The sequence below is a fragment of the Dipteris shenzhenensis genome, chromosome 19 (genome assembly GCF_047967505.1).
Source record: "Dipteris shenzhenensis isolate YYH24624 ecotype China chromosome 19, Dip_SZ_1.0, whole genome shotgun sequence".
Lineage (NCBI taxonomy): Eukaryota > Viridiplantae > Streptophyta > Polypodiopsida > Gleicheniales > Dipteridaceae > Dipteris > Dipteris shenzhenensis.
In genome coordinates, this window is record NC_141614.1 from 30,617,350 (window position 1) to 30,629,996 (window position 12,647).

At 46.2% G+C, this 12,647-nt stretch overlaps 1 protein-coding gene across 1 annotated transcript; it reads left to right on the forward strand.

Moving 5' to 3' along the window:
* Window positions 1-125: 125 nt before the first annotated feature.
* Window positions 126-12,318, forward strand: LOC147890336 (calcium/calmodulin-regulated receptor-like kinase 1). The gene is made up of 7 exons (XM_087390664.1): window positions 126-455; window positions 1,121-1,274; window positions 10,199-10,325; window positions 10,777-10,862; window positions 10,963-11,034; window positions 11,147-11,350; window positions 11,533-12,318. The coding sequence occupies exons 1-7, from the start codon at window positions 136-138 to the stop codon at window positions 11,842-11,844; spliced, it is 1,275 nt and encodes a 424-aa protein (XP_087246790.1). The 5' UTR covers window positions 126-135; the 3' UTR covers window positions 11,845-12,318.
* Window positions 12,319-12,647: the final 329 nt, after the last annotated feature.

Here is a 12,647-nt window from a genome sequence, read left to right on the forward strand (position 1 = left end):
AACTCTTGCCCCTTTGCATCCCTTGCTTTCCTGCTCAATGATCGACTTCCATACTCCCTGATATGACATCCCCCCTGCCCGCCGCTCTCACCTGACATGGATCCTCATAGGGGCACGCTGCCGCTCTCACCTGACATGGATCCTCATAGGGGCACGCCGCCGCCTGCCGAAATCGCTGGAATCGCTTGTGCCATCGTTGCCGTCGTTGCCGTCGTTGGATCTGTGCTGCTATGCCTCAGATGCTCCAGAAAAGGAAACCCAGACAGAAGCGTAGATATAATGCGCTCTATTTCTTTACCAATTCGTACGCATGGAGTAAATACCAGCAAGGATATGTCAGACTCGGTGCACCGAAACCCCGTACAACCTTATTTCGGCGTCTTCTCCTTTTGGAGTAGAAGTATCGAAGAGCCCCCTGGTTCCTCACGTGATAGGATCTTAAGATTCACGTACAAGTGAGTGCATAATCGTCTCTGTCAACTTTTTATACCCGTCGCTCCAAGTAGGCGCCCTACATGTTGAAGCTTCCAAGTATGAAAGTTACACGAGGCATAGGCGTTGCTAGCCTTTCCTCGAGGTGTTGTGCAAGCAGTGACCTCAAAGCAACGTTGGATCTCGTAATGTGTTGGCTGACGGCAAATAATACGAAGTCTCTAGCAATAAATTCAGAGAATCAATAACTATTGCAATGACATTTTCCGTATTATCGTCAGGGGAGTGCATAAATACGAAGTCTCTAGCAATAAATTTAGAGAATCAATAACTATTGCAATGACATTTTCCGTATTATCGTCTGGGGAGTGCATAATCGCATAAACTCGCGAGCGCTTATTTCACGGAGAGAAGCATGGTTTAATGGGCAAAACCAAGTCAAAACTTTGTCTGCAGTAAAAGCTAGCAAAGTCTAATTTTAAAATCAGACGAGACGTTAATTTTTCAAAGGGATCCAAGAATTTAGAGTGTGTCAAAGCTCGAACGTTTATATAGAAGACTCTTGATTCAACTCTATTTGCGACAGCCAATGGCAGCTTCACAAATCAGCATATTTTAGGACGATTCTTGCTTACTTCATCGTCTGAGATAAATGTGGAATAGACTGACTCAAACCTATATGTAACAGGGAGCTTCAGAAAGCAACAAATAACTTCACGATGGTAATAGGGAAGGGGGCATTTGGACCTGTTTACAAAGCCATGTTGCCTAGTACAGCAGTTGTGGCAGTGAAGGTCCTTGCTATGAACTCGAAACAAGGCGAGAAGGAGTTTCAAAACGAGGTACAAACATGCCCTTTTTTTGTTTAAGAATGGAGATTTCCTTTTAAGGAGATAAACTAAGAACAATTATCCATGTGCCAAAATTCTATTTAATGCTTTCAGTACAGGAGTTTACAGGTTAACCTGCAAATGCACAAGGGCTGTAGCTCAAAATGCCATAATAATGAGATTTAAAAAAAATAATTTGTATGATTGGACTTATTCTAGTCTTACAAAGGTATATAGATTTGGCTGCCATTGTGCCGATTTGGCAATAGGGTTGGCAAAAAGGTTTTTTTTTTCAGAAAATCATGTAAAATGTTGATGGGACTTAAATATGCAGCTTCTCTAAGCGTAGATGATCCTGATCACTAAAATTGTTAATGGCCTGATGCTTCAAGGCAGCCAAATTAGCTTCCCGTTAGTAATTGCGGCACATGACAGTGCTTGTATATATATAAGTTTGCAGTGATCTCCTGAGGAATGTTGAGCACATCGCAAGTATTACCGGGAGCTTCCTTAATTTAAAATATTGAAGATTTTCCCTTTTTTTTGAAACAAAATGGGGACGCAACTGCACGCTCAAGACCTTGGCTATAATCTTGTAGGCAGTATCCAAAAGGGTGATTGGGCGCCACTGGCAGATGTCAGAGCAGTCTCCCTCTTTTGACTTTAGGTGGATCCAGTATCGACTGAGTGACTGGAGAGCAATCCAGAATAAAAAATCTCCTAGAAGGCCACCCGAAAATTTGGCTGCCATTGTGCCGATGTGGCAATAGGGTTGGCAAAAGGTTTTTTTTTTTCAGAAAATCACGTAAAATGTTGATGGGACTTAAATATGCAGCTTCTCTAAGCCTAGATGATCCTGATCACTAAAATTGTTAATGGCCTGATGCTTCAAAGATGGCAGCCAAATTAGCTTCCAGCTAGTAATTGCAGCATATGACAGTGCTTGTATATATATAAGTTTGCAGTGATCTCCTGAGGAATGTTGAGCACATCGCAAGTATTACCAGGAGCTCCCTTAATTTAAAATATTGAAGATTTTCCCTTTTTTTTGAAACAAAATGGGGATGCAACTGCACGCTCAAGACCTTGCCTATAATCTTGTAGGCAGTACCTTGCAGAAACTCAATAAGAATGGCAGTAGCATAAAGTAGAAAGGGAAGATGAGAATCCAGCTAACAGAAAAAGCCTATTTCAGCCCGGAACAGCTACAGAAGTAGGTTGAATAGCAGACTCTTCAGAATGAGGCTCCTCTGGTAGGGGAGAAGACTCAAAACAGCAAGGAAGGGAAGGGAAGGGCTCTAGGGCCTTCCAGGGACTTCCAGGGGTGACACCTAGGTGCCACAAGGCAAGCAGAGAGGCCACACACAAACACATGGCAAAATGAGGCGTGGGATTTTAATGCCCCTAGGGGAGTCAAATGGCACACCATGACCCTAATGCTTGGGAACCAATGACCCTAGTTTCCACTGGCAGATGTCAGAGCAGTCTCCCTCTTTTGAGTTTAGGTGGATCCAGTATCGACTGAGTGACTGGAGAGCAATCCAGAATCAAAAATCTCCTAGAAGGCTACCCGAAAAACGAATGCACTCTCAAAAGCACCTAAGAAGGCCGGAGTCGGCCATCCTCTCCATCCTCTCCTAGGCAATTTTGCGGTGGAAGGGTCTTGAGGGTCTCCATGAGCTCCTCATATGTGAACCGATTGTCTGCTCATGCCTTGAGAGACCATTGAAGGGTTGTGTGCCCACACAGACTCCCGGGCTGTGAGGACTTGTGGGGTCTCCTCCTGTGACTAAACAAGTGATTATAGAAGGGTGTGGTCATCGCCAGATTCTCTTGAGGGTCCGAGTATAGCTGGGTCCCAGTGGACTATAAGCCAGTGGTCTGAAAGAATCGCCTAGTCATCCTACCGCCTGTTGGACCATTGCGCCGTGGAGGAGTGATAAGAAAACTCTGCTCCGTGGAGCTCTATGGCTTAGATGTCGAGGCACGTGCTCTCGTACCTGTCTGGAAGCCATTGGGAGGCTGGGTCTTGCTCCTTGAGTTTCTGTATGGAAGCCAAGTCACGTCTCAAAGCTCTCTGCCTCTCATGGAGGGAGTGCTGCCTTTGCAATGAGTGTGATTGTAGCTCCTCGCTACTCCTCTAAATGATGCTGCTGCCCGGCTAGCCCATCCATCTTGGTGAGGCACGGTGGGCTGATGCCAAATCTCTGCTATGGCCTGCTGCCCGCCTTCTGCAACAAGGCAACGATCTCCTTTGGGGGAGCCCATGACGGGGCTGTTCTAAGCGAAGCATTATGGGAAATGCTCTGATATCATCGTCCCAACTAAGATACATGTGTGCATCTCCCAGTCCCCAACTGTCAAGACATTGTAACATCATGTCATCTTTGGCTGAACAGGTAATGAAGGCTGCCATGGAATCTGGAGAACTTTGCATCCCGTATTGCACTCTGAGAGGGAGCATTGTGGAGAAGGAGGCTCCGCATTGCTTGTCCTCCTCAAACTGCATATCCTTCTTAAACTCGAGATTGTTGAAGTCTCCTCCAACAATCCATGAGTCTACATCAGGGAGGCATTGTTGAGCCGTCTCCACAAACCGGCAGGTGCGTAAATATTCAGGATTCCAATCTTGGACTTCCCTATCCCCCACACCAATCCAAACCACTCATCCTTGTATGAGCTTTCACCCTGGCAAAAAATCCATAACCAAGCACATGGAGATTGAGAGGCATACTCCCCACTTCTGCCAACTGCTAGGGATTAAATCTCCGGCCCAAGCCTTGGAAGGATGCAGCGGACATCATCTGATGTCTGAGGTTGAGAGCATGTGCTTCTGAATCCTGAGAAAGTTGACTGAACGACCCACCAAAGCTCACTGTAGCTCCTGGCAAAGGATAAGCTGTTGCGTTTGCTGATGTGCTCGATCATGAAGACAATGAACGTTCCAACTCACCATGGTCCAACTCATTGGGAGGAGGGTAGGTTGGCAAACAAGGCCCTCCTATGAGTGGAATCCTGTGTGACGATCATGGACTTCTGTGATTTATGAGGGGTTTTGTGTTAGAGACTCACTGTACCCACCTGTGAGCCCCCGTTTTGTGGGGACAAGGGGCAGTGAGAGTAAGGAGGGATGGGAAAGAGAGACCCAGGCAAACAGAGTTGGCAACCAGCACACGGGCTGGCTGCTGTCAGCAAACAGCAGAGATTTGGGGGGGCTCTTTGCCTTCCTAGAAGCATGGACTGGCTGCACAGGGCACCCTTTTATAGGGGCCTGTGGCAGGGCCAGTCGGCCCAACCAGCGCCACCGACCAGGGCCGACCCTGGTCGGTTTTCCAGACTGATCTGGTCGGTCACCAGTCAGGGGACCGACCCTGCTGGTCGGCCAAACCAGAAGGCCTGGGCAGTGCCTATAAAAGGCCCACACTTCCCTCCATTTTGGCATCCAGTGCAGGACAGAAAGCCTCAGTTTTAGGCTGTGCTGTGCACTCAGATTTGGTGTCTTCTGACAGAGAGAGTTCCTTCAGATCGCCTCAGCACTTGGCTGAGTTTTGTATTGCTCCCCTGAAGCCAGTTTTCTGCCCACCATCCGGTGGATGAATATATTCTCTCTCTGTCTAAGTTTTCTCTGAGTGAGTATTGTATCTGTGATCAGTTATCTGAGTTGAGTGTTGCTAGAGCGGGAGAGATCTTGGCTGGAGGTTGGAGTGATTCTTTCCTTCTGTTTTCTAACATGGTATCAGAGCCATAGGCTCTCGACTCTTCCTCATCAAAAACACTCTCTGAAGGAAGGAGTTCCTTGGCAGTAAGGCAACTCTGTTTTCAGCTCAGTCTAGTACAGAAGGTCAGTTCATTTATTTCTGTTTCAGTTATTCAGTTTTTTAGCTATTCACCGAGATGGATCAGCGATCAAAAGCCTCTACATCCATTGCTCGTCCTTCCTCTTTCTCCAGTCATCTTCCTTATTCATTTATCCCTAATTTCGGTGAAGCTGGAAAGCTCGATGGTACGAACTTTCCAATCTGGAAAGTCAAGATCCGAAGCCATCTGTTGGCACGGAGGTTGTGGAAGATTGTCAAGGGGACCGAAGAAAAGTCGGAGGACATTGTGGACAAAAGAGGTGAAGTTCTAGCTGAAGCAGATGCGGATGAACTCTGTGCATGGGAGGAGAGGGATGCTCAAGCCTTAGCAATGCTTATAGGCACAACAACAGATGCTATGATTCCTCATATCCAGTTGGCAGAGACGTGTTCAGAGGCGTGGACCATACTGAAGGAGCTGTATGAAACCAATAATACAGCTCGTATCATCACACTGCAGCATCAGCTTTATAATCTTGATATGAATGAGGGTGATAGTGTGCATGATCATCTGACAAATGTGAAAGTTGTGCGGGACCAGCTCGCAGCGGATGGTCAGAAGGTGGACACGAGTCAACTAGCATTACTCACACTCCACAAGTTGCCACGGAGTTTCAAAAGTTTTGTGACTACGGTCACTGCGGGTCAACGGACAAAGCCAATCACCTTTGAGGAGCTTTGTCCACTCCTGCTTCAGGAGGAGGCTCGAGAGAAACCAAACCGATGAAAAGGCATTGGTTGCCAAAGACAAGCCTGGCAAAGGCAAGTCAAAGGACTCCAAGAAATCAGAGGACGCTGAACGTAAGAAGAAAATGAAGTGCTTTTACTGTGAAAAGCTTGGCCACTCCGCCAAAGAATGCTGGAAGAAGAAGGCGGATCAAAAGCGGAAAAGAGAAGCCAAAAACAAAGAAGAGCCTAAGAGTGATTCTGCCAATGTGACAACTGGACAATTATTCTTACTCAGTGAACATTGTTCAGCTTATGCAGTTAGTGAAGGTAAAGAGGGTTGGTATGTTGACAGCGGTGCTTCTAAGCACATGTCCAACAGAAGGACGTGGTTCAAAACCATGGAAAGTACACACCCGGATTCCAAAGTTTCTGTCGGGGATAGCCGGACATGTCGTGTGAAGGGCATCGGTAGCATTCCTTTCATTACCACCGCGGGTGAGGAGAAGGATATCTCTGGAGTACTTTATGTACCCGACCTTTGCAAGAATTTACTATCTGTAAGTCAGATGGACAAAAACAACATGGCAGTTCTTTTTCAAGATGGCAAGGTTACCGTAACATCCAAAGGGAGTGGGCAAGTGGTGGCACAGGGTGTTGAAGAGAATGGACTGTACCGTCTCAGTGCAATGTTGGTTCATGACGATCAAAAGTCCAAACTTTGGCATGAGCGCTTCGGTCACGTCAGCTATGGAATCTTGGCTGAAATGTCAAAGTCGAAAATGGTGGATGGACTTCCACCAATTACAGGCAAGGATGATGTCTGTAGGGCTTGTCTAGAAGGCAAGCAGCACAGGGATAAGATCCCACAAGAAGCTTCGTTTCGGGCCAGCAAACCACTTGAGTTGGTTCACGCCGACATTTGTGGTCCAATGTCTACTGCATCATGGGCAGGATCCAGGTATTCACTTCTCTTTGTGGATGATTTCAGTAGAATGACTTGGGTATATTGTTTGGCTAAAAAGTCTCAGGCTTTTGAGAAATTCAAAGACTGGAAGGCTAGAGTTGAAAAGGAGACAGGGGAGGATGTCAAGACATTTCGCACAGACAGGGGGGGAGAATTCACCTTAAGTGAGTTTAATACATTTTGTCGCAAGCATGGGATCAAGCGACAACTCACCACGGCACATACTTCTTAGCAAAACGGGGTAGCCGAGAGAAAGCATAGAACCACCACCGAGACAGGGCTTGCTATGCTCCGAGGGAGGAATCTTTCTAAAGCCTATTGGAGTGAAGCTATCAATACAGCCGTACACATTCTCAACCGGACCAAGACGAAGGCCGTCAAGGACAAGACTCCATATGAGGTATTTTATGGTAAGAAGCCCTCTATTACTCATCTCTGCATTTTTGGTTCTAACGCGTGGGTGCATGTGCCCAAGGAAGACAGGACCAAGCTTGATTCCCGAAGCAGACAATGTATCTTTGTTGGATATAGTGAAGAATCCAAGGCCTACCGCCTCTTCGATCCAGTAAAGAAGCAAATACTCATCAGTCGAGACGTTGTCTTCGCGGAAAAAGAACCTGAACCCCGGGCTTTCAAGATCCAGTGTCCCCATTAAAGGTCTGCAGGTTGAAGAAGGCGTTATACGGGCTGAAACAGGCCCCCAGAGCTTGGTACCAAAGGATTGATATATTCTTTCAGAAGATAGGGCTCAGTCGGAGTCCTTCTGAGGCAAACCTTTACTTGTTCATCGAGAAGGGATTGCGATTGGTACTCATCCTCTATGTTGATGATCTTATCTTGACAGGTGATCATGTCAAGAAGATTTCACAGGTCAAGGAGCTACTCATGTCTGAGTTTGAGATGATTGACCTTGGGTTATTACATTACTTCCTTGGGATTGAAGTAAAGCAGGCTAAAGACAGGATCTTCATTTCACAGGAGAAATATTGCAGAGAAATTCTGAAGAGATTTCAGATGGAGGATTGCAGAACAGCATTAACTCCCATGGAGGTCGGGCTTAAGCTAAGTGTTCACGACACATCTCAGCCGGTTGATACTCTTTTGTATCGACGATTGGTAGGAAGTTTGCTTTACCTTACCAATACTCGCCTTGATATTTGTTATGCAGTTGGGCTATTATGTCAGTTCTTTGCTTCTCCCAGGAAGAATCATTGGGATGCAGGTTTACGAGTGCTGAGGTATCTGAAGAGTACTTGCACCTTTGGGATCAGCTACACCAAAGGCATTGAACTAGGCGGGTTCTGTGACAGTGATTGGGCAGGTGATGTGGACACCAGAAGGTCGACGACAGGATATTGTTTCTTACTTGCATCTGGTGCCATCTCTTGGCTAAGTAAGAAGCAACCCACAGTGTCCCTTTCATCTACAGAGGCAGAGTACAGAGCCGCGTGTACAGCAGCTTGTGAGACACTGTGGTTGAGGTGGATTCTGGAGGATATGGACGTGTGTCAGGAGAATGCGACAGTGCTGATGTGCGACAATCAGAGTTGCATAGCTATTGCCAAGAATCCAGTGTACCATGCGCAGACCAAACACATCGAAGTTCATTACCATTTTGTTCGAGAGCTCATCATCGACGACGTGATCGAGCTTATCTACTGCCCGACCGCCGACAACTTGTCCGACCTCTTCACGAAGGCACTCCCTCGAGAACAGATGGAGCACTTCATCAAACGCATGGGGATTGGCCCACAGTTGTGACATTGAGGGGGGGTGTTAGAGACTCACTGTACCCACCTGCGAGCCCCCATTTTGTGGGGACAAGGGGCAGTGAGAGTAAGGAGGGATGGGAAAGAGAGACCCAGGCAAACAGAGTTGGCAACCAGCACACGGGCTGGCTGCTGTCAGCAAACAGCAGAGATTTGGGGGGGCTCTTTGCCTTCCTAGAAGCATGGACTGGCTGCACAGGGCACCCTTTTATAGGGGCCTATGGCAGGGCTAGTCGGCCCAACCAGGGCCACCGACCAGGGCCGACCCTGGTCGGTTTTCCAGACTGATCTTGTCGGTCACCAGTCAGGGGACCGACCCTGCTGGTCGGCCAAACCAGAAGGCCTGGGCAGTGCCTATAAAAGGCCCACACTTCCCTCCATTTTGGCATCCAGTGCAGGACAGAAAGCCTCAGTTTTAGGCTGTGCTGTGCACTCAGATTTGGTGTCTTCTGACAGAGAGAGTTCCTTCAGATCGCCTCAGCACTTGGCTGAGTTTTGTATTGCTCCCCTGGAGCCAGTTTTCTGCCCACCATCCGGTGGATGAATATATTCTCTCTCTGTCTAAGTTTTCTCTGAGTGAGTATTGTATCTGTGATCAGTTATCTGAGTTGAGTGTTGCTAGAGCGGGAGAGATCTTGGCTGGAGGTTGGAGTGATTCTTTCCTTCTGTTTTCTAACATTTTGGAAGGGGAGTAGTCTATATTCATGCGACGGCGTGCCAAAGCTATGATAGACTTGATCCGTACCACTGCATCAGGAAGTCAGTCTTCACTGCTGATTGGTTGGCACACTAGTTTAACGGCCAATGTGTGACCTGCTTAAGCTGAATCTCCAATCCCAAGCGGGTCATAGCTCCTGCATGGCACAGGTCTATCTCTCTCGCAAGAAAGCTAGCTGGAAGATGGCCGTGTCGCTGTTGGAGATCCACAACTCCCTCCCTTGGTGTCTCAGCCGCTGAAGGGGGGTCCACTTCTCCCTCTCCTGTGGATGCAAGTTGAAGCCCTAGAAAGGACGGGAGGGGCTACCCACTGCTCCAATTGAACCCCCTTTTGGGGCTGCAGGATCATGACCAACATCTCCATGGAGAGGGGCTAATCATTTGTGATATTGAGGTAGTTGAAGGTCCAAGCCTCTAGAACTCCTTTGGGAGGGGCTGTCCTGGACGGGTCCTGGTGGTTGTGAGAAAGGTGAGTCTGCCTTTGTCGGCTCCGTGGAAGCTGCAACCTGAACCAAGGGGACTGAGAGGAAGAGGCTGAAGCTGTACCCATGCCAAATGGCCTAGGCACAGAGGGGTGAGCTTTCAGAGGCGCATATTGTTCCTTAAACTGGCGGGTCATATTAGGTTGATAGGATTCTGCAGAGCGTTCACCAGCCTGGTCCCTTGCTTATGAGACGAACGTTGTGATTGTAGTTTTGATCACTGCTGGCCCATTCACATTGGTCCTGCCAGGTAAGTCCCACTTATTAAATGATGAAGGCACTGAAATTATTTTAAAACGTATTATTAAGTAGAGATGCTTACATGCTTTTTTGGGCTGGTTTTAGAAAGCACATTGCATATTATATGTTCAATTGAAGTTGTCCAATCCTGCTGGGGATTTAAGTGTTTTCTGCTAGTGTCTGACTCAAGGTTCCATACTCAAGTTTCCCTTTCATGCCTTGTAATGTATCATGACAGGTTATGCTGCTTGGAAGATTGCACCACAAAAATCTCTTGAATCTCGTGGGATATTGTGCAGAGGCAGGTCGCCGACTTTTAGCCTATGATTTTATGAGCAATGGAAGTCTAGCAGGAAGACTCTATGGTACGTTTTTTACTTATGTTCTGAAGTGTCACTTTTAAGTACACTGGCCCAAGTCTTCGCTGGCATTATGTGCCTGCCAATTTTCTTCTGTGCCAAATTAGATTGAGGCTGGAAAGATAGTAACACGAAGTTGTTTGCAAAAAGATTCTGTGTTGTCATAGGCCTTATAGCTCTCAAGTCTTCCAAGTAAAAATAAAACTTGCTGTTTGGTATTGTACTTGTCACAACACCTTGTGAATCCATACCCAAGCTGCGGTTGCGCAGAAAGGTGTTTCTGACACATTACGTGGTGTTTCATAACCTGAGCCCCTACAAGTGGCATGTCTCAAGTTTTCACATTTCTCTGATTTTTCCCATCTATTGCTGGTAGCTTGATCTTCTGTACTTGACAGAAGCTACTTTGTTATCATCTTCCAATTTTTGTGACATAAATTGTTATTTTGGTGTTCAGATGAGCATCATCCACCTCTCAGTTGGGGGCAAAGAGTTTCTATTGCTCAAGATATAGCAAGGGGGATTGAATACCTTCATGATGGGGTATGCAAAAAAGTAGTGACTTCAATATTAAATGTTAACACTACGTTTGTGGCCGAAGCTACTGGTTTTAAATGTATATAACTAGTATTGGTGGGTGCAGGCAGTGCCACCGGTCATCCATCGGGATATAAAGGCTTCAAATATTTTATTGGACTCTTGCATGGTTGCTAGGGTATCTACTCAATCACTTTATAGATAGAAGATGATAATTCAAATCTTTTGACTGACATAATGGTTGTCAATGACACAAGATTACTGCTGAGGGTTTAATTGATGGTGATTAGGTAGCAGACTTTGGATTGTCAAAAGAAGCTGATCCAGATATGCCAGCCTCAGGCATCAGAGGCACTTACGGTTATGTTGATCCCGAATATGTTTCCACCAACAGTCTTACCTACAAAAGTGACGTGTACAGCTTTGGAGTCCTGTTGTTTGAACTCATTGCAGCAAGAAGCCCTCAGGATGGTCTCATGGATTATGTTGAACTTGTAATTTTCTCCCCCCTTGAGTCCCCTTTGGCTGAGCCCTACATGCAAGTAACCTATCCCTTGAACGGATGTCACTTTATTCACTGCCTAACTGCATGCACTTGTAATGGTCTCAGAGACACTGCATTTGATAGGGGATTTGACAGTGTATTTGACTGTAATGTTCTAAAACCTTTATGCAGATACTGATGACCAATGGAGGGAGACAGAGGGAAGCCTGGCTTCAAATCCTGGATCCCCAACTGAAGGGGGATTGCAATCTTAAAGAACTAGGGGAAATAGCCTTCATCGCTACAAAGTGCGTAGAAAAAGAAGCAAGGAAACGCCCAAAAATGCGAGAGGTTGTTCAAGCACTGTCAAATCTTGGTCCCAAATGTGAGAGCACAAAGCTTGATTTTATAAGCATTCCCTCGTTCAAAACCTTGGAGGCCATGGAGGGAATGGAAAGGGGCATGATCAGTAGAGCTCCTAGCAGGGTTGAAGCAAGAGGTTAAACAACACCATGGCAGTTTTGAAAAGTCTTCCATCAATTTTGTCTCTATGAACACTTACTGCAGTGCAAAACACTGTTATAAGTGCATGCAGAAACGCTACATGCATTGTTGCAGATGGGGCTGTGCCAATTTACCCCTACCTTGCATGGCACAGGGATGATACCAGTCCACCAAACCAGATTTTTTACTGTAAAAACCAAGAGCAGTTACTGCTCTGTTCACGGTCAAACTTGTATCATAGAGATAACATCAAAGGTCAGTTTTGTAGAGATGCTTAGAGACTCAAGTTGGTTGCATACAAAACTGGATTTTATGTACATTTTGCTAAGAGATTCTTTCAAATGTAGCCAGTTGTGTACAGTTTCGAGGGATATTGTCCTGTGGCATTACCAGCAAAAATGTACTGGTTCTTTCTGGTACCAGGCTATGGTTGAAATCAATCTGCACTTTGAAAAAAACAATCGGAATTTTCAAAACGAGAATGTTTTTATATGTTTGTCTTTGGTGCAAAAGTCTATTTTCCGCATTATGTCTCAAGATGGCACAATTTGTCATTTGTGGAAGCATGGATATTTTGAAGTCAGCAATTTGATACTCATATTTGAAGACTGCCAATCGAAGGTCCAACTGCACTACTGGATTCAGTAGTTTGCATGGACTTCAGCTCAATTCTGCTGAGGTGAAAAATGTTTGGATATTATAGGACTAATGCTATCTCACAGTATTCTCAGTGGCACCAAGAAATTTCCAAGGGACTGCTTATTTGCCTTTCGATTTTACTAGTGCAAAGTGACAAGAGTGTG